We start from the raw sequence: 22551 nt of genomic DNA, 5'->3' as shown, positions 1-22551 counted from the left end.
CCTCTCTCGCTGGCTGTCTCTATCTCTGTCAAATAAATAAATAAAATCTTTAAAAAAAATAAAAATAAAAATAAAAAAAATAAAAAAAACCCCACTAACAAGTGATTTTAGGTGGGTTTGAAACACATGGAAGGACAATGCTGAGCGGCAGTAACACATAGGATGGGATCAGAGGCATTGGAGGGAAAGCTTGCATCAGAAGAAGAAGATGCCTTTAGACTGCATGTCAAGTATGCATGTTCAGTCTGATAGTCTGATAATCTTTATCAGATATGCTTGGGGCTTACCCTGCTGTGTGCTGTTCTGCTGGTTCTCACATGTATTCCTCGGGCGTCCCTATTCTTTGGGGTGATGAGTTCATCTTTGGTGTGGCTGCGCTGCTTGCTAGTGCTAGGCAGTGTGGAGCAGGAAGGGGTGGGGATATCATGCGCTCAGGACCATGGTTTGTGGTCTTTCTCGTTCTGTGGCTTCACAGACTTGACAGGTAGTTGAACTTCAGATCACAACTCTGTGTGATTTATGGGCTTGGGGTCGTGACTCCGAAGGGAGACTTTTATCTGTTTCCTAGCCTGGAGCTTAAGCTGAGATAGATAGACTTCCTTGTTTTCCCCACTGCAACTGAGTAGATTTCCCCCCCCCCCCATCTACTCTTTTACTGATAAGGAGATCTCCAAGCCTTCTAGCTTAGTAATTGTTCTCAGTTTAGCTCACCACCTCCATCAAGGCTCAGGGTTCATTTTCTTCCCAGTAATTTTTAATGCCCTGTCTCCATACTCTGACAGTGTGTGCTGGGGCGGCCTATCGCCTTGGCTTGTGGTTCTCTTTTTAACTCAATAACGCATTGAGAAGAGTATTGTATTTTCTCCATAACCTCTTAAACTTTTTAGTGATTTTTTTTTCATTCCTTCCTCTTAGGACCAACCAACATTTTCTCTTTGGAAATTTGATAAGCATAATGTTGCCCACTTTCTCTCTGCCCCTTGCAAGGGGGTGTAGCAGATTCAAAGTATTTTCATTGATGTGCAGTTTGCTTCCCATAGTTTCTCTTTAGAACACATCCTGTTCATATACGTTGTTACTTTACAAGTAGTAGCATTTTATGTCCCTTTTCAGGTAAACTTTAAAAAATCTTGTAGTTGCCTATTCTCCACCTATAGGTAAGCATTCTAGCTTGAACCTAAGTCGTTCAGTCAGTTAAGCATCTGACTCCTGATTTCAGCTCAGGTCATGATCTCAGGGCCCACATAGGGCTCCGGTCTGAGCGTGGAACCTGCGTAAGATTCTCTCCCGCCCCCCCCCCCAAGAATACTAGCTTTCATACATTTTTCGTTTCTATCCGCGTTGTTTTGTGGCCCATTTTCTAGTTCTAGTGGCAGATCATTTCACTTTTTTGTTTCTGATTTGAGGCACTAAGTGGGGTGAGAACTATTTTTCTTAATAGAGACAGCAGTTAATTCTGTGCTCTTTTCTAATTTTTTTTTTTTTTTTGGAAGGGGGAAGAAATATGTAGGAGGCCTGATTATTTTAGATTGTGGAACTTGAATTGCAGGGCCCTTAGAAAGCATTCATACCTTGCTTTACAAATAAGAAAATCACCATTCCGGGCAGTTACAGGACTTACTGAAGGCCGTTTAGCTGTCCCCAGCATCAGAATCTGGAGCAAGCATTCACTCCATTGTTGTACTTTAGCAGAAGTGGGAAACTAAGCTTGATTTATGTCTTATTATGGGTCCTTTATCCAGCGTAGAGTAAAATCTCCCTTTTAGAATGTCAGTTGCATACACACTTACTTTTTATCTAAATAGTTACTAAATCACAAAGGTTTAATTACCAGGCTGTGAGCTTGTGCCAAGTGTTCTCTTTTCCACCTAGCCAATGAATAAATTACTGTCTTTCAGAAGATTAAAAATCACACTGGGTGGGTGGACTGTGGGAAGATCTGCAACAGGCACCCGGGGTATCATTTGGGTGCCCCCATAAGGCGTAGTGTCCTGCAATGCCCTGCCCCTACCTGACATTCCGTAAATGTCTGTGAGTGTGCAAGCGAGTAAATGAAGTGCCTAGTGAAGAGGAACACCGTATGTGCCTCTTTAGAGTTCGGGCTTGGCCGAGTTGTTATGCCTTCTTTGGAGATCACATGATAGGGTGAGCTAAACTTCTCAGATTGGGAACATCTGCTCTGCAGAGCGGCCAAGAGGCCTCCTCCCTCCGCCCCATCGTTCTGAGATGTAATTGGTAGATGTGAAAAGGGCATGAATGTGGACTTCTCTTTTTAGCATCGAGGACAATATTTTTGGAATAATCCTATTTTATTTACATCTTTGTTCCTTGGGCAGTGCAGAATTCTGTAGCTTCTCTGATTACAGAGAAATTTCTAATTACAGTGATTTGGATTTTAGTATAATAAACTTTTTAAAAGTATTGAGTTTTGTCCGATCGTATTTTTGTTTTCCCTAGATTTCTTACGATAAATATGATAATTATTCAATGAGGTGGTTTTTAAACATTTTTGAAAATTGTTGTGCCTGAAATAACGGGTCTTGATTCTTTCTTGAGAAAGAAGAGAAAATGAACATTTATATACTTCTCCCTCATTTCAGGCTCTTATTGATAAGTGATTTTAATTCCAGATTATTTTTATAAGTACACTGTCAAGAATTATTTTTGATGTTTGCTTTAAGTTTTGGAACCACATGAAGAGCAGTGACTTAGACTCCTATGTTTTGGGGGTTTTGATGCTTGTTGCCACTGTTTTTGCTCTCTCGTGTCTTTTAGGAAGGAAATGTAGATGATATTCTTTGTGACCTGCCACATTTCTGAGACCGTTGTGTATTATCCTCATATGGGAACATCAATATAGTTGGTTGTGGAATTTATGGACCTCATGTTCTCTATTTAATGGAGATTCTGATGGCTTGTGTTCTGTCCTTTGGAATTCTTCTGTCGCAGTAGCCTGGTGATATCCTGTTTGGTCTCTTTCTCTGGATACTTGATTTGTTTCCTTTTTGTTTACTTTTGTTGTTTTTTTAAACCTAAAGAATTTTTACCTTTACCCTTGAGATTGCAGAATCTAACCAAGCTATATCTAAATTCTAGTTGCTTTTAATTAACTCTGTTTTGTAATTTATATAGACACAAACCAGTAATCTGAGGGCTTTCTTCCTAAACAGTAACTTATGTTTCAAGCTATCTTACTTCAGCTTTGTCCTAATCTTTCTTGGATTCCTAGTATAACTAGATGTTTCCCTGTGTGTGCCTCCTTTCCTTTTTTCTTGTCATCTCTGACCTCTGAGTGCTGGGTGAATTTCTTCAGTATGTCTTTGACTTGCCATTTCATGTTTTCTGGAGTTTTTACACTTCATTGTTTGAACTGCTGTTTTTAATTCAAAAGTTGTTTTTCAACTCTTTGGTGGGCACAATAGCAGTTTTTCAAAGATGCCCATTACTTAGCCTTTGGAACCTGTGCATATGCTCCTTTACTGGTCAAGATGTGATTCAGTTAAGGATTTTGAGATGGGAAGATTATCCTAGGTTATCTGGCTAGTCTCAAGTGTAATCACAAGGGTCCCTAAGTGTGGAAAGGGGGAGTGGGCGGGAAGGGTCGGTGTTAGAATGATGCGATGTGAGGATGACTTGATTGGCTGTTGCTGGCTTTGAGGATGGAAGGGGGCCATGAACCAAGGAATGTGGACAGTCTCTAGAAATTGGGAAAGACGAGAAATTTACCGTTTGGAAAAGACAAGAAAAATTTACTGTAAAATCTTTGGAAAGGAACACAGCTCTGCTAACACGTTGATTTTGGCCCAGTGAGAGACCCACTTTGGACTTCTGAACTCCAGGATTATAAAATAGTAAATTTGTATTTAAGCTCTATGGTGATTTGTTACAGTGGCAGTAAGAAACTATTACACTCTCCATGTAGTTTTTACTGCTTTTTTGTTTTGTTTTTTGTGTTGATGATGGCTTGTTCCATTTCCAATGCTAGTACCCCAACAAAGTACTTTGAGAATACAAATCAGAAATACCCTGTAATTTAATCTTTTTCTTTTTTTTTTTTTTTTTAAAGATTTTATTTATTCGACAGATAGAGACAGCCAGCGAGAGAGGGAACACAAGCCGGGGGAGTGGGAGAGGAAGAAGCAGGCTCACAGCAGAGGAGCCCGATGTGGGTCGATCCCATAACGCAGGGATCACGCCCTGAGCCGAAGGCAGACGCTTAACCGCTGTGCCACCCAGGCGCCCCTAATCTTTTTCTTTTTACCTCTTTTTTCCCTCCATAAATGTGCTCAAGGGGAAGTGTTTTCTGTTCTTCAGAATGGTCCTCTCCTTTGAGGATGCGTTTTTGTCTTACTGTATTTGATTTTTTTTTTCCTGTTTGCTGTATTGCTATAGGCATGACTGCCTGAGTGGATTATAGTCCAATCATAGTTGAGTTAGAGTCTCTCAGAGGTCGGTTTGGGTTTCCTGCTAAGTCCCTTGGGTCCTGAGGAAGTGAGAAAGCCTGTTGCCATACCCTTTGGCAGCTCTGTCGGGGTCTCCTTCTCTTATACTCCAGGCCGCCTGCTTTTAGCAGGTGAAGAGAGAGGAGATTTCATTCCTTTTAGTTCAGTCCTGTTACACTCCGTCTAGCCGACATTCCTCTGACTTTTTCTCAGGTATATTCTACCCTTACTGTTTTCATTCCAGGTCTGTGTTGTGCTATCTTAATATTTAGCTGGCCATTTTTATGAAATATAAAGTTCTTACCCAGAATTCTCTTGATGTAGATAATAATAATTTAGCTGAACTTTCCTATTTCACAGGTGATAAAACTGGGGTTCAAACAATCATGTAAGTTATGTCATTAAATGTGGTACGGTGTTGACTATTCAGATTTTTGAGAGATGAGAGATGGCGGAGGCCTTGGACACCTGCCGCTTGCCGATGCGACATACGGGACACCACCAGAGAATATCTGTCAGTTTTCTTCTGCTTAGTATATTGTGGCTTCAAAAGATAATTTGTACTTTCTTATGTTTTCGTCCTTCCCTGTTTAGTTTTCCTAAGTTGGGAAGAGCGAAGAAGCTACATGTCCCATCTCTTGACTTTGTTAGCAGTTGGTGTTTGGAAGTTGGAATGCTGGGAAATACTATGTGCTGGGTATTTGAAAAATGTATTTGTTCAGAGAAAGTAAATGGTTTTAGGGGCTGAAGGAAAGAGAGGGTTTTGCATTTATTGTTAGAATATTTTTGTGTGTGTATTATATGTCCTTTGCAGAAAGGAAGCTCATAAAGTGTAAACCTCTCTGGAATTTATTAGTGCAACCGATGTATAGTTAGCATCTGTTCTAACAGTTGGACGCGATACGACGGTGAACAAGAAAGTTAGAAATTCTGCTCCCGTGAGGTTTATGGCCTAGTATGAGGAAGTGTTAATTGAGCAATTATTATACAGTGTGCTAAGTGTTGTTGTGGGATAAATGCAGGGAGTTGTAGTAGAGAATACCTTGCCTAGACTTGGGAATAGCTAGGGAAACTGACTAGAAAGAATAACCTTTCAGCTGCAGGAAGAATGAGAGCAAGGGAGCCAGGTGAAAATTAGGGGACGATTGTTCCAGGCCAGTGGGAATCAAAATGTGGTCCCTGGACCAGCAGCATCAGTATCACCTGGGGCCCTACTTTACATCTGCTGAATCAGGAATTTTCAGGCTGTGGCCAGCAGTCTGTGTTTAAGAAACCCTCTGAGCGATCTTGATAGAGAAAACCACTGTTCTGAGAAGCAGGCATGAGGGAGAGCACAACACATTACCCAGAGCTGAAGCAGAGAGTTGGAAGTCACTGCTAGTTTGAGTTGAGGCTGGCGGGCAGGTGAGGAGTGATAAGGTGGTTGAAGAGTTTAGGTTTTTATCTTAAGTGCACTTGTAAGCCATTGAAGCATTTAAATAGCTTGGTCAACTGTGTCTTTTAGAAAGATCATTAGAAAGGAGATTGGCACTGGGTAGAAAGAACACTTAGGAAACCACTGTAATAATAATGCTGGTGGCGGTAATAATAATCATATAGTAATAATGCTTAGGAAATTACTGTAGTAATAAAGCAATAGTATTGCTACCACTGTAGTAATAATAATTCCAGGAAGATGGAATGAAGTAGATAGGTTGAGTAGATGCTTAGCAAGGAGAATATACAGGATTTGGTTATTAAGGGATGAGGATGAGGGGAGAAGAAGGCATTTCCAAATTTAGCCCTCAGGCCACTGGAGAGATAGTCGTTCTCTAGCCTCTCAGCCTCTGGAATAGAGAAGATGGGAGGAGCAAGTTGGGGATCATGAATAAGGTTATGAGTTTGAGTTTGGTTTTGAGCACAGAGACTGAGTACCTTAAGGTGTAGTTAATCCTAGATACTAGTAGGCAATTTGATATTTGCCTAGAGCTTAGGAAAAAAGTATGGGTTAAATACATAGATATGGGAGTATTGGAGGTATATGAGATAATTTAAATCTTGGGAGGACATATTAGAAAACTCAGTGAAAACGTGTTGGCTGAGTATATAAGTAGTGTAGAAATATCAGTATTGTGTAGAAAGCATGGGGACCCCTCAGAAATGACTGAGAAGGATCAGCCATAGAGAAGAATCAAAAGCCAGGAGAGTATGATGTCATGAAAGCCAAAGAAAGAGAATTTTCTGAAAGGTGCTTCTCAGTCACATATCTAATGCTTTGAAGACAAGATTGGTGTTACTTTGGGGAGTTATATGGAACTAAACAATTTAAGGGAATGGATTTGATGGAGGAATTGGGGCAGAAGTGCCCTATTATAGTTCATAGAAATATTAGCAACAGAAAAAGCAATTGGCTATGAAGGAGAAAAATTATCAAAGCTGCAAGGTGAAATGAGATCATGAGGAACTTTTTTTTTTTTTTTAAAGATTGCAGAAAATAAACATAGGAAAGATTCAAGGGAGGGGAGAGGGAGAGGAGGAGGAGTGAGGGGGAGTTGAAGATACAAGGAGGAGAAAGGAAACTATTTCTAGAACAAGGTTCTTGAAATAGAAGCTTGCAACAATAGGTGGCAAAAGGTATGCCCCTTCCATTATAACTGAAGAGAAAGAAAGGATGGATTCTTGAATTGGTGATTTTGTCTTTTGTCAAAAGAGAACAGTAGGTAAGCTTAAATTAGCCAGTGTGGAGAAGATGGAGAATGACAGGGGAAAATCAGACCCGTTGTGCTCCTGAAGTCTCCATTGAGATTAGACGTCAAGAATTTAGGTCAGAATCAAACTGCCAGATACGTTGACTTTCTTGAACATTTCTCAGAAGCCTTGGTGTAGGTGTGGAAGTGGTAACCAATTGCATTCAGCCAAGACTGGTGTTATTCCAAGACTGTCATGGAAGTACAGTGGGGCAAGTAGACTAAAGGAGGCAGGTCTCTTCTTCCTTATCTGAAGTTACAAAATTCAAGGTCTGACAACTGAAGATTTTTTCATAATTCACTTAGTGGCAAAACCTGCTCAGAATGAATTTATGTGAGGCTATTTATAACTTTTATTTAACAGGTATAATGTGTATATTAATATATTTTGCTATAGAAAATAATGTGTGTGATTATGGAATGAGGCTCCAAATTTTGATGGGGATATTACATCATCTAAGGATTATCCACTGTGTAACTCTTCTTAAAACCAGGAAAAAAAATTGAATTCTGAAGGATCTGACCTCAGAATCTTCAAGGAGAGAATGTGTTTCAGTGTTAGCAATAAAGAGATTGAAACAGATACTATGAAATCTAAGCTGTATAAGGAAAAAGGGGAAGACAGGGAGAGTAACCCAGTAGGGAAAGATAGGATGTTTAAGGAAATAGATGACTTCAAAGAACTGATGTATTGGGGATCAAATGAGAAAATTGGAAGAATGGGAAGTGTGGTGAGTAATTAAAATGTATCATTCATTTCCAAAGGGAGACAGTTCTGAGTAGTTACAAAGTTCAGGGTGTGACCATGGGAGTGGGCAGCTGAGTTGTAATGGAACAGAAGGTCATTAGGGATGAGGTCAAGAAACTCAGAGGAAAGAAAATTAGATGAAATAGCCAGAGGACTGGCAAGATTTGGGGTGGAATGGGACATGACAAGCCAGGTTCTCAGATCTCCAATGAATGAGACTTTTTGGAAGGTACATACATTACCAAAATGTGTAAGACAAGGTCTTCACTCTTTTCTTGGGCCATGATCTCCCTGAGAAACAGACAGCTGATAAATAATGATACACATGGTAAGTGTAATGATAGAAACATGATCTAAAAGCTCTTAAGAGTCTAAATGAGGAGAGACTAAATGTCTGGACAAGTCAGAAGACTAACCGTTTAATAAGCATTTCACACTCTTGGAATGTTCAGTGTTCGGTAAACATTTATGCACAACCTATGGGTATTCAGTAGAACATCAGATCAAAAAAAAGTGGTTAAAACTCATATTTGGTAAGTCATTGGTTAAACATACAAGGTAAAAAGAAAAAGTTAGAACATGAGCTGTCTTAAATAATTTCTGATTCTGGGAATCTCAGAAAAACTCAAGGCTTCAAGAAAATGGTTTATTCTATTGTGTAATTTTCTTATTTTTCCTTTGTTACCTTTTAACTTCTAATTTTATTTTAATAGTTTTATTGACTATCTATATGGTTATAAACTTGCTCAGTCCCTTTTGGATTCAAGTGAGTATGATTAATAAATGAGTGTATGCCAATTGATGCTGAAAAATGAGAAAACATGTAAGAAAACCTTATCACTTCACATTTTGGAAAAACTTGAAGCACACTTCACTTTTTGTAGAGCGGTGTCGAAGTGTCAATTACTCTTTGGAGGTTACATTAGGTAACGTATCTTAGGTCCTCTAAAGAGAAAAAAGTTCTCAAACGTCATAGATTGGTCGACAAATGCTATTCTGGGGACAAGGAGTCATGGGGGTAGACAGTGCTGACCACAGGAATGTCGAACAGCAAATGTTGGCTTTGGGCAAAGTAGCTTTGATGCATAGTGACCTCTTTGAAATGCTGGTACTGATGGTCCTTGTGGGGACTTACGTTACAAAGTGTGTGTCACAGATCGAACATACTATGTGAGAACAGAAATGCAGAATAATGGAGCAATAATACCCTATGTATAAACCAACTGTGTTTACAGATGCCCTAAATAACAGGTCAAAATAGGTTTCACGATGGTAAATATTCCAATTGCAATTCCCTGACAATTTTCATCTGTCTCATGTATTTTAAGCAAGATTTCTGGGCCATGTGGCTTTTCTAGTAGACTTCAATGACCTGCAACCACCAAGTACAGACCTTGTCATTTATTTAACTCTGACCGTCTTTAATCTTGAGGACAGTAAGGCACTGAAAAGCCCTGGGGTTTCAACATAATAATAGAATGTTATGCAGGATCAGATTTTCAGATTCTTTGCTTTTGTGTGTGTGTGTGTGTGTGTGTGTGTGTAATTTTTTTTTTTTGGCCACATTTACCATACTATACATCTTTAAATTTGGATCTGTGGTTTCTTCTTTCTTTTTCATCTTTCTTCCTTTCTCTTTTAGTTCACAGCCATGAATGAACCACAGTGCTTCTACAATGAGTCCATTGCCTTCTTTTATAACCGGAGTGGAAAGTATCTTGCCACCGAATGGAACACGGTCAGCAAGCTGGTGATGGGACTTGGAATCACTGTCTGTATCTTCATCATGTTGGCCAACCTCCTGGTCATGGTAGCAATCTATGTCAACCGCCGCTTCCATTTTCCTATTTATTACTTAATGGCTAATCTGGCTGCTGCAGACTTCTTTGCTGGGTTGGCGTATTTCTACCTAATGTTCAACACAGGACCCAACACTCGGAGACTGACGGTCAGCACGTGGCTTCTCCGCCAGGGCCTCATTGACACCAGCCTGACAGCATCTGTGGCCAACCTACTGGCTATTGCAATCGAGAGGCACATTACAGTTTTCCGCATGCAGCTCCACACTCGGATGAGCAACCGGCGGGTGGTGGTGGTGATTGTGGTCATCTGGACAATGGCCATTGTCATGGGCGCTATACCCAGTGTGGGCTGGAACTGCATCTGTGATATCGAAAATTGTTCCAACATGGCGCCCCTCTATAGTGACTCTTACTTAGTCTTCTGGGCCATTTTCAACTTGGTGACCTTTGTCGTCATGGTGGTTCTCTATGCTCATATCTTTGGCTATGTTCGCCAGAGGACTATGAGAATGTCTCGACATAGTTCTGGACCCCGGCGGAATCGGGATACCATGATGAGTCTTCTGAAGACAGTGGTCATTGTGCTTGGTAAGTTTTGTCTTGGCTGTTAACTTACTTAATGGATTACCAGTGTCTTAATATAAAACCATATTAATTTATGGTAGACAAATGAACATACAGGAATTACAAAGGGGCTGAGGCACTTTATAATAAATGTCTGGGATGAAGTCAACATACAGGTCTTTCTATAATTGCAGAATTGGTTTTAGGGAAATGTCTCAGTGATGTGCTATAAATGATATGATGTAAAAGAGGTCATTAATGAGTTTCGGTATCAAATATTGAAACCAGCTGTCAAAAGGTTTCCTTACGGCCCAAATTGTGTTACGTTTGCCTTGTGGTCTCTTTATTACAGATTTTCAGATGGTAAGTGCTTGTATGTACTATGAATATGCTCACATATATAGTTATTTTTATGAGACTCTTTCAAAATAAGTTATCTTTCCCAATTTGTAGTTGTAACCACATACACGGAGGTAAACACACGAAGGTTCTGCATGGATTTGCTGCACAAAATAGCATTCTATGACCATCTTTATGGAAACTTATGTTTTCATGAATTTTCTGTCTTCAGTGGTGGAGATTCACATTTCAAGGTGAAGAGCAAGATTTTATTTTCTATACACTCGATAACTTTGCCTTTTGCTGTTGTTTTTCTTAGATGTAAACTCACGGTAAGGATCAGGGGAATATATTTATTCATTTGTGTACTCAGAAAATAGTTCTGAGCACCTAATACGTTCCAGACCCTGTGCTGACTCCTGGCCAGGTACCCAAGAAGAGGACGAGCACAGAACATTTCTTTTTGAGCTCAGAGTACCTGTTTTAGAAGTTCACCCAGTGAGGGGCACCTGGGTGGTGCAGTAGGTTAAACATCTGATTCTTTGTTTCAGCTTGGGTCATCATTTCAGGGTCGTGAGATCGAGCCCCATGTTGGGCTGCATACTTAGTGTGGTGTCTGCTTGGGACTCTCTCTCCCTCTCTGCGCCCCCCCCCGCCCCCATGCTCACTTTCTCTTTCTCTCAAATAATAAATCTTTAAAAAATAAAAGTTCACCCAGTGAGAATTTGTTTAAATAATTATCCCATCGAATTATATTTTTTCCGTAGTAGGCCACATTCAGACTAATGTTTGCTCACAATTTAAAAATATTTTAAAAAATCTTTAGCATTTCTTATTTTCCCATGGAAATTCAGTGGAAACTTCCTCTAATGCTTGTCGCATCAATTTGTAGAGCAGTGTTGAATGAATGTAACCTGGATTGGTGGCTCCTCAGAAACTCTGGGACTTCTCTTAATCTGAGCCACTGGAGAGAGAACCCTGATTATGGCTGACTAAGCTAACATTCTGGTCGGTGCATCAGTCTCCTCCACTTTGGTTAGGGTGAATGCCTCCAGGAGAACATACCTCAGTATCCTGCTTGTGACCCTCTCGTATGCCTCTAAGAATAAAAACAAAGCCTTGAAATTGCTGACACAACAGAAGGCCTGCCTTCGTTTACCATGATATGTTATTTAATTTCATACAAAAATAATGGAGATATTTTACTTTTTCTGCATTGATTGAAATATTTATTTACTGATGTTCTGAATGTTGGTTGAAACTTTTCATATGGGTGTACTTTTTCTATTATTATCTCAAGTGCTGCTTATAGTTCATAGAAACACCAGTAAACACTGACTGCTGAACTTGGACTAGGCACCTGCCAAGTTCTTGTTTTAATTTTACCCTTTTTATAATGCCTAGAACCTTCTGGTGTGTAGTAAGCTTTAATAATTCATATAAAATTAACTTTTGTGCCTCATTGGATTGTTTTACAGGTTAAATGAGAATTATTTTGAGGGTTTAGGGGGCAACAGTTTCAGTCTCGATCTGCCCCTAAGTGCCCCTCCCGCCTCACCATGCCAGCCCTACTCATGAAAATAACACAAATAATGTTGCCCTCTGAGGTTTAAACTAGTAGCCTCTATAAAGATTGAATATGTGTAACTATCTCTGGAATAAATAACATTATTTCTATAAGGATGTGATGGAATTTTAGAATATGGAAAACTCTCCTCAGGGTGATAGGTGAAGAAATTTGCTGAAGCAAGACATGTATGTGATTGTAATATGGGAAGGAGAAATTAAATGGACTGTAGCCTTTTTGAAAAAAGCAGCCAGAATGGAAGAATGGGTGGGGTGAGGGGTTGGGTGGTTGGAAAGCTTAGACTAGGGAATTCACCATCCTCATCAGTCGGATGTCTGTCAAGGTGATGCCTGATACCATTCATACAGTGTGTTCCTCTGCTTGAGTCCTGTGTAGTCATAATGATTGCGCGGCAGACTGGCTTGGTCTTACAGAAAGAAATCTAGTCTGCTTGAAGCTCTTCTCACTGTAAATTCGCTTATTGACCATCAGGTTTTGTGGGTTCACAGTCAGTTTTTAAACATCTGCCTTTTCTGCCAGATTGTCCGCTTTGTGACGGCCGGCAGGGATCGTAATGACGTGTTGTCCATTTTGTCCACATTACTGGTCATCATATCTGACACAAAGTAGGTGATTATTAAGTAACTGTTGAATGAGCGAACGTGGTGCAAAACCGAGTCATTGAGCCTCAAAACCAAGGAGCGGGGAGAGCCACGGTGAACTCACTAGGCTGGTGCCACGGTGTTCAGCTGTGTGGCAGAAGCCAGACCTAGCTACACTCCTGTCACGTTAGGTGCCCTCCAATCAAATGCGACGGTTTGGGAAGTGACTCAATAATATGTTTATTTTGCTTTCATTTATTGGGGGGGGTGATTAAGGTTTAATTAATTTTGTTAGAAACCTTCAGTTTCCATTTTACCACGTCAGAATGACCTCGGGGTTTCAGACCTGTTCGGTTCCCGTGATCGACAAAAGATGTGCTGGTCAAGTCAAACATCTTTGAGATGTATCATGGCAATACCAGTAGCAATTTTTCAGCACAAGGTTGTATGTAAGCTACCTTTGAGTACTGAATCTTAATATTTTTATTTGTCAAATGCTTACGTACCATTAACCATGTGCCCAGCCCTACTCTACCTGAGAAATTAGTATTTGGAAAACACACACACACACACACACACACACACACACACACACACAACAAAACAAAACAAACAAAAAAAAACATCCCTACAGAGCATAGGTACCATTATCTTCACTTTCCAAAGGTGAAACCTGAGGTATGGAGAGAATGGGTGACATGCCCAGGGTCACACAGCTTGTTAAGGACAGAGGCTAGAATACCTTTCAGGCACTCTGGTTCCAGAGCCTATGTGGGGTGTTGTTTTGTTTTGTTTTGTTTTTAACTTCCATGCAGCCCTGTCTCTCTATAATAAAAACAGCTACAGCACAGGCTGTATTTTGTTATAAAGTTCCACCAGCTCTGTGCTACTTAATTGAAACATTGTGATCCCATCCGTTGCCATTGATCCTGCCTAGCTGCCTGGTGCCTTGTTTCCTGTGATGAAGAAATCTTGAAGGGAACATTCCTTTCCTTCTTTTCCTTCTGCTAAAGAAGCTCATGGTGGTCATTTTGTTAGTCCCTTTCTCCTGCTTGGTGTTGGAGCACCAGGAACCGGCTGCTTCTAATGGAGGGAGTGTTTTGCTCAAGGTGTGGTTCACTTGAGGGTTCACAGTCCCAGCAAGAAGTCATGTAATCCTTCCCCAGGCTTGAATTCTCCCTACTTGACTTTTTCCAGGAATTCCTTTTGAGTGTGTTCCCTAGCTGAATCAGAGTGGCGGTCAAGAAGTTCTTCCTTATTTGACCACAGTCTGTCTTGAGTTGTAAGTCCTTGCCTTTCTTGATGTATTCCTCGTGTTGACCCTTGTGTTGGGGATAATTAGAAAAGCACAGAACCAGGATTTGGAAGGAGAATAATATTTACTGTGTGGAGGTCTTGGCATCTTAGTCCTGGGAGAAAGTAAGGGACATAAAGCAAAATAAATCCAGGTGGGGCTTATCTCTTTGGGGAGCAAAGAGGAGTCATGGTTTTTTGTAGTTTGATCTGCTCTGACTGGAAATGATCACTACCGAAGCCAAATTACTACTTACCACCTGTGTACCCTATGCCGGGTACACTCTGCATGTACCGTTTATCATCTTACACCAAGGAAAGTTGACTTCCCCTGTTTTATACTGAAGGGAACTGAGTTAAGATGGGGCAAGGAACTTGTTCAGGATCACTCGTTTTGTAAATGGCAGAAGTGGAATTGGGCTGGCAGGTGGTCGTAGACCATGACCTACCATCACAGGGCACTGGCTGTCCACATACCATACAAGAAACTGTTACTGGTGGTAATACTAGTGGTGGTGACCAGTGGAGTTGAACCCATTGTTTTTTGTTCGCTCTGATGAAAGATAATTTAGCCAGTATCCTGTTAGCAAATCTTTTTGTACTTCTCAATTTAATTCAACAAACGTGTTGAGTGCTAATTACGTGCTAAGGGATAAAAAGACAAAGAAGGTAAACTCCATCTTTACAGAGCTTAGGTTGTAGTGGAGAAGATAAAGAGCTATGGAAGCAGCTGGGTCCACGTGCTAGTAGAGGTATGGACGTGGTCCCAGGTGGAGGGAAGGGAAGCCTCCCAGAAAAGACAGTATGGAGCTTGCCATTCTATAGGATGGGGGCAGAGAGGCTAAGCAGTAGCGGGAGCATTGCTCCTCACCTTTGGGGAGCTGAAGTAGTCAGGTGTGATTACATATGGTGGGCGTGCTGGAGAGTTTTGACTAGAGACTCAAAGCCTTCATAACATACCAAGGCATTTAGGCTTCTGTCTGTAGGTGATCAAAGGTGGTGAGGGGTTCCCCACGATAACACCAGTTCCTTACAGGGGTTACCATATGATTTATCATCCAAACTGAGATGCTTTTGGTAGTGAACACAGGCACTAATTGTTTGGGACACAAGAGCAACAGGCATAAGCCAAGTCTGGTCAACGTAGGATGTGTGGTCACTCTGCTTCTAGGTTCTGCTTTTTGTTTGTTTGTTTATATTCTTTCCACATTTTATTTTGGCCTTTTAAATGGAGATTTCAACACTGGATTTGATCCATTATATAGATGGTGAAGAAGAACTTTTTTTTGTTTTTTGTTTCTGTTTTGTTTTAAAACAAGGATCTTTCCAGATTTAGAATTTTAGAGCTGAAAGAGTCCTTGTAAATTAATTACAAATAGTACCCAAAAAATTACACCATCCAACTCCCTCCTTTTATAAAGAGAGAGACTGAAGCTCCCAAGCTAATTGAGAAATTTAGATCTGACTTCTCTGGTGGCCCAAGCCAAGATCCAGGTTTGTTGACTTCCAGAAAGGTTCTATTCTTAACTGCATATGTCTCCATGTTGTTCAGCCCCATCCACAATTTCCATCATTTTCTTCCTTGTGAATGTCAGCATGTATTTATGGGGCTAGCCAGCCAGGACAAGAGTAAACATTGTGGCTGTAAAGGTACCTGGCACCCACAGAAAGGGTCACCTTGAATTTGGCCTCATTATAACCACTGGTAATCTTTGTCATGAAACTTTGACAAAAGTCCTTGGAAACTGAAATACTTACACAGTATGTATTTTTACACATATTAGCATCCTGTCAGCTTTCTTAATAACAGGAGTTGTATTAATTTCTCATTTATCTTAGCTTATCAAGTTTGTTTTACCCACAGCGTGTGTGTGTGTGTGTGTGTGTGTGTTTTCTGTTAATATTCATCAAGGTAGATGACTCTGGGATCTATCCTGATTCTGCCATTAACCATCTGGGTGATTCTGGGCAAGTTACTTTCTCTGTGCATTAATTTCTTTGTTCTTTCATCTGTAGGAGGAAGTTGGCTAATTTGATTTCCAAGATTACAGTTCTCCTTATTACTCTGTCAATAAAATGATAAGGACATAACTATCGTGAATCAACCATGTAGAATTCTCTAGTAGAAAACACAGACATAGGAATGGAATAATAGCAAGGGATTATGCTCTTTCTCCATATCACCTTCTTTAATAATTAGCTTTAGATATATATTCCCCATTAAAGGGAGTGGCACATTTATAGAGGATAATCTCAAATGACTTGTTTTGCTTTCCTCTCGCATAGAGAGCTCTGTGCTGGGAAGAGAAGGCTTCCCAGTTCATCCCGTTGCTAGAGGAAAGGAGTGGATACAAGAGGCTCTTAGTCCCTGGCCACTGGTGACCAGCTACACATCCTGTTTCTCTGCAGAGGAACCAGAGCCACCCCAAGTCTCCTAAGGTCCCTGTGGCATCCCTATTAAGACCTCTTTGAGGTGGAACCTAAGAGAATATTAATGAGAGCCCCGATTGTCTGGCCAGCCACGAGGTTGGCTTGGCACTGTGGGTGTGGTTGGGAGAGACACCCTACAGAAGCCCCACAGTGCTGCCCAGACCCCAAATCCTCGGCCCTGGTCAAAAGCGAAAACAACTTTCAAATACCAGTTCTTTATACCCTTTTGTTGCCCAACTCCATTCAAATATTTTTACTCAGAAGAAACTTTTAAACAGAAACAAAAAAACAGAAATACCACATGAACCTAACAGAGTTTCTTTTGAGGTGTGGACGGAGCAGAACATGAAGCGCTTTCTTATTTTAGGTCTGATTCCGACTTTGTATTTCTGGGGCTCCCGTCAGTCCCCATGGGAGTGCTGCACAGACATTTGTCCTTGTCGTTAAAGGTCCTAAAAGATGCCTAGATTCCTTGAATCATGTGTGGTGACCCCTGGGAATCACTGTTGCTGAGGGCTTGAGAGCTTGGGTTTGGAATAAGATAGGCCAGAGTTCAGAATTCGAGTTCTGACTCCTCTCTTACTGGTTTCGTAACCATGAGCGGATGATTTAATCTCTTTGAGCCTCAGTTTCAGAATCAATAGAAGGATCGTAGGACCTTTCTCAAGGGATTAGGAGCACTCGATGAGCTGACTCACGTGAAGCAAAGGTAGGCAGGGTCCAGCTAATAGAAAACACTCAGTGGTAGCAAATATCCTCATTGCTATATGGTCTTGTGGGCATGTGCGCCCTGCCCCTTTCTCTCCTGCCACACCCACAGACCAGCAGATGTGCGACAGTGGATTTGGTGGTTGAGATAGTGCTTCCTTTTTATGACATGGTCTAAGAGTACTACTGTGTTTTAGCAGGCGTGGGCTCCAATAACAGTCTTGTACCTTTTTTTTTTTTTAAGATTTTATTTATTCATTTGACAGAGAGAGACAGCCAGCGAGAGAGGGAACACAAGCAGGGGAAGCGGGAGAGGAAGAAGCAGGCTCCCAGTAGAGGAGCCTGATGTGGGGCTCGATCCCAGCACCCTGGGATCACCCCCTGAGCCAAAGGCAGAGGCTTAACGACTGAGCCACCCAGGTGCCCCAACAGTCTGTACCTTTAATTCGGGCTGGCCCTTGCTTTTCCAAAGATCCATCTGTACTGCATCTGACTTCTTGATGAAGCCTCGGCTCTGTGTACTGAAAGTCCTGTTAGCATCATCAGTAATGGCGGTTTTGACCTGCTCACTTTCTGAAGATTAAATGGCACTAACCATTAAAAAGCATTTTGAAAAAAAAAATAAAATGAATATTGAAACGGAACAGGCCACTCTGCCAGTGCCTGTTAGAAAAGGTCATCAGGGGGCTCCTGGGTGGCACAGTCGGTTAAACATCCAACTCTTGGTTTCAGCTCAGGTTGTGATCTTAGTGTGGTGAGACTGAGCCCCGTGTTGGGCTCTGCGCTCAGCTCAGAGTCTGCTTAAAACTCTCTCCCTCTGCCCCTACCCTCCCCTCCCCTTGTCTCCTCCCCCCCCATACCTCCCCTCCACTGCTCTGCTCGTGCGCTGTCTCTCTCAAATCTTAAAAAAGGGTCCTCAGTTCCTTCAAATGGACGTGCTGTCCTTAGGGCACAGCTGGCAGCCCAACCACCATTTAGGGTACCATTTTGTTTGCTTTTGACCTACAGTGAAGGACCATGTTTGGCATAAATGGAAGAATAGCCCGAGGATAGGGTCATGACACCTTATTGCTGTTTCCTATTCAGTCCCAGCTTTACAGTGTGACCACCTAGGAGTACTTTAGTTGGGGCCTCATCACTGTTCACCTGGAAAGAAAAGGGTAAAAAGATACTTAACTCCTAATCTCTCATTGCGACTTCATTGGTCTCGTTGGAGTACCATTATGGACATTCCGGCACCTAACAAACTCGAGGTATTTGTTGAATAAATAAGTGAAATATGTCTTTCATTCTGGATAGAATTTTACAGGCTCCCTAGCAACAATGGAAACACACCTGTATAGCTTGAAATTCAATGTAATTTATTAGTGAGCCTCATTCAAAGGAGCATTTGTTATAAGGTAGTTATAATAAGGCAGTTCTACATCCTGCCTGTCAAGGACATTTTTTTAGGTTGAGTTCCAGTGTGAGTTTGTTAATAATAGTTTGTTTTGTCAACAAACATGTATTGAACGTCTAATAGGCCCTCTACGAAGGAGTCCGGATGCAAAGTGAGTGAAAATATGGGCCCTGTTCTCAAGGAGCTCTCATTTTAGTAGATCAGGATAGAAAATTTAAATAAATGCAAAATAGTATGGTAAATAAAATATGCAGGGTGCTGTGGGAATGCTGCCTTCCAATTGGGCAGTGTCAGGAAAGACTTCATGATGGTGGTTAGGAATTACATCTTAGATGATATGTGGATTACCATGTGAACCCCAGCAAAGAAATAATTTCAATGAGATATTCTTGGTACTCTGAATTGAGCTAAATATTCAGTCACCTCCTTATATTGCAATTAATATGTCACTTAGATATGACAGTAACTCCTGTTATTCTTGCAAATCTGGGGGCGGTAAGAAAAGCTTGCATAATTTTAAGACAATATTGTGTGTATCATTTTCTTGCCTACGTTTTTGTACTGGTGTAATACATTCTTTTTTTTTTTTTTTTAATTGACCGTAGTTAGCAGTTTCACGTGAAATTGTAAAGTAAATGAATTTGACTGGCTACTGACCTATCAGGAAAGGGGTGAATTTCTATATGTGCAAATCAACATCCTGTGGGCCGTAAGAAGGGCTCTGTAGTGACACGTATGTTTCAGGACCCGAAAGATTATTGCCAGGAAATAGCGACACCTCCACTTAGCAGTAAACACACATACGTGCATGGGAATTGCCAGATTTAGCAAATAAAAAAAATGTTTATGGGACGTGCTAACAAAAGTACTCATTGTTTATCTGAAAGTCAGATGGAACTGGGCATGATACATTTTATCTGGTAACCCCAGTACACACAGGGGTGGATGGGAACAGAAGCATTTTAGATGGCAATCAACTCTCTCTGCATAGATTTTTCTGTCTTATGAGTTTCCATATCATCCTGAGATTGATTTAAGTACATGAAGGGTTTTTCGTATTTAATATTTCTGATTTTTATTTTGAGTTGTCTAGAAATAAAGGGACATATCTGGTTTATAGAATCTTCTGTCTGTGTCTCAGAAGTTACGTAGGCTTATGAACATACTGTATACCACATACGTCCAGTGCGAAACTGAATTATTCTCTCCTTTTACATAGTCTTCATCATGCTCTTTGAAAAAAAAGTATTTTGACCAAGTTTGTTTTTCCATATAAACAAAGGATTTTTTTTCTTGTGTTTGTACCTTTGATATTTTTTCCTTTGAGGTCTAAATTACAGCCTTCTGCTGCTGAGAAGCTACTTTTTATTCATGTATTTTAGTGCAGATGATAGTGTCTAGACTGAGTGTGGTCATGGCTTTACTTAAACCCTGGCAGGTCTCCTCCGCCAATAGAGGAGTTTTTGTGATGATCCAAAGCAAATAAGAAGTTCTAATAGGGTGACACAGCACTAACAGGGTCTTTTTGAAGAAGTGGGATTTAATCTGGCATTGGGAGACTGGAAATTCATGGCTTCACCTATTTATCCTGCCCAAGCAGACCTTTGCGGACACAAAGAACACTGCATTTTAAGCAGGGTTTTCCATGAGTTCATTCTAAATGGGTATTTCTGCACTTCATGCGGCCGGCATGAATTCATCTGTTCGAGATATTTTCCTTTCTTTTAGGAGAGGGAAGATACACTTAGGAGCCCAGCCTTACAGGACCTGCCCAGGAAACTGATGAAGTGAAAAGTTGACGAGCTTTTGCTGCAGCCAGCAAGCGATTCACCACGTTACGCTGCAGGGATTTGCTTGGCTAACGTTGCTGCGCACGTGGTGCCCTGGAGCGCTCCTTTGTGTGTTGCCCCCGCCCCAAAGGAAAAGCCACGTTATAGGAGCTGGAATTAGTGAGTTTCGGAACAAAAACAGGAGTCTGTATTTGGACATTCTACAAAGTACATTTATAGTGATCAAATACACAGAAATTGCAGAGATGAGAGGCACTAGCTTTAATTTGGCAAATTCTAATGCCTTGCTTGGAGGTGGGGGGCAAGTGAAGACGTTTTCATAAAAATAAATTATTTCCAGGGTACCATGCACATACTCTAGCGTATTTCCAAGTACCAGTACATAACAACACTTTATTTAAAATGCAAGAGAATGCTGTGGAAACGAACTGTGAGTAGTAAGTCTAAGATAACAAGAGCGCTATAATTCTATAATGGAATTTCTTTAACGTTGTAGTTCAGTCTGATTGGGTTCTGTCACTGTTAAGACTAATGCCTTACGTAAATTTAAAAGACATTAGAAGCAGGAGCAGAAGAAATCAGAAACAGAATTAGAAAATGCATTCGTTTATATGTTGATCTGTCTGTGATACATTAAATAGTAAGTGATCTAAGTCTTGCAGTATAATACATGTCCCGTGTGTTGTTCCTCAGCAGTCAGACTTACAACTTTAATAATAGTGTTGTAGGTAGCTTTATTACTCTGTAACTTACTGAGGTTATGGAATACTTGGACCCATTGTTTTGTGTAGACCTCAAAGACATTTCGTACTGTCTTTATAAATATATTTAAATCGGAGTAATATTTTTGTTGAGAATATGTTTTCTGGAGTATATATTAATCTATTTTAAGTACTTCACCAATTTAATATATAGCACAATTAAAGCATTTCTAGTTTGCTACATTTTTTCAGATTTAAAAATCTGAAATTTTTAAGAGAATCATGTTTTTGTATAAATTATAAAATGACTTCATTTATCAGTTTTTTTGAACATACCATATTTTAACAAAATTCTACCATTGTGAGTTTTCATTTTTCCTCCCACATTGACTTTTCCTTGGCCTTACTTTGTAGCTAAATTTTATAAAAAATACTTGACTTGGGAGGGGGCTAATTAGTAATAAGTGTTATTACAGTTTAGGTGTTAATTTTATTTTTAATTTTTTCTACCAATTTTAACTTTTCCTGAGTCAATATTTATGGTTTTGTTTCTTAAAAAAAAAAATGACAATAGTGGTCAACATTTGAGGGCTTACTAGATCAAGACTCATTAAATCTTACTACTTTGCCCCAGATATATATAATACAAAAATTTCAAGTAAGAATCTTAAACTCTCTGAATTTCAATTCCCTCCTCTGGCAAATACGGATAATATATATTTGTGAAGATCATCTATGATAGTGACTGGGGAACGCTCTTTTTATAGGAAGTGTCACATAAATGTAAGTTATGAATGTTTTTGCAGCTGGTGCTTATAGAGCAGTAACCAAAAAAAAAAAAGTTTGGAATGCTAAGCAAGAAATGTGATGTAGTGTGGTTGCAAAGGCATGAACTATATTCTGACTTCCAATTTGCCAAGTACTTTGGGCAGTCCACTTAACCGTTGTGATAGTTTCTTCATCTGCACCATGAAGGGCTTCGCTCTGTCGTGTCTCTGTCCACGTGTGGCCCGAGGACCACCAGCATGTGAATCACGAGGGCTCCTGGTTGAACAGGCTGATTGCTGGGCCCCAGCCCAGACTTGCAGAAGTAAAGTCTCCGTGGTGGCATCCAGTCATCCATAGTTGGGTCACATAGACCTGGCATTAAACCTGTCCTTGCTCATGTCTACAATCTGTTTTTCACCTTTCCTACTAAAAGAGACACGTTGTGGGTACCACTTACACAGTGAGTTAGAATTGCGGATTGAGCCCGTGTTTGTAGACGCACTTTGCAAGCGGTAGAATGAGGAGAGAAAGGTAATGGAGGTTGGAGTTAGGGAGAAAATGGTGTTACTGAGATAAGATGCTTGGCTCTTGAAAAGCTTACTATAAAGAAGATTGATGTTTTTGAACTAAATAGACTTTACTCTCAAAATATTTGAAATACCCATACTGATT

General features: G+C 40.5%; 1 protein-coding gene across 15 annotated transcripts in view; it reads left to right on the top strand.

The window, feature by feature from the left end:
- The window catches only part of LPAR1 (lysophosphatidic acid receptor 1), a 356091-nt gene that overhangs the window by 294152 nt on the left and 39388 nt on the right, over positions 1–22551 (top strand). For all 15 annotated transcript variants that reach the window (XM_019796714.2, XM_034664255.1, XM_034664252.1 and 12 more), the window contains one exon: positions 9559–10306. In XM_019796714.2, the coding sequence (XP_019652273.1) occupies positions 9559–10306 (748 nt within the window). The remainder of the gene's footprint in view (positions 1–9558; positions 10307–22551) is intronic.

This window comes from Ailuropoda melanoleuca, chromosome 7, assembly GCF_002007445.2.
Source record: "Ailuropoda melanoleuca isolate Jingjing chromosome 7, ASM200744v2, whole genome shotgun sequence".
Taxonomy (NCBI): Eukaryota; Metazoa; Chordata; class Mammalia; order Carnivora; family Ursidae; genus Ailuropoda; species Ailuropoda melanoleuca.
This window is presented reverse-complemented; position numbering and strand designations above follow the sequence as displayed.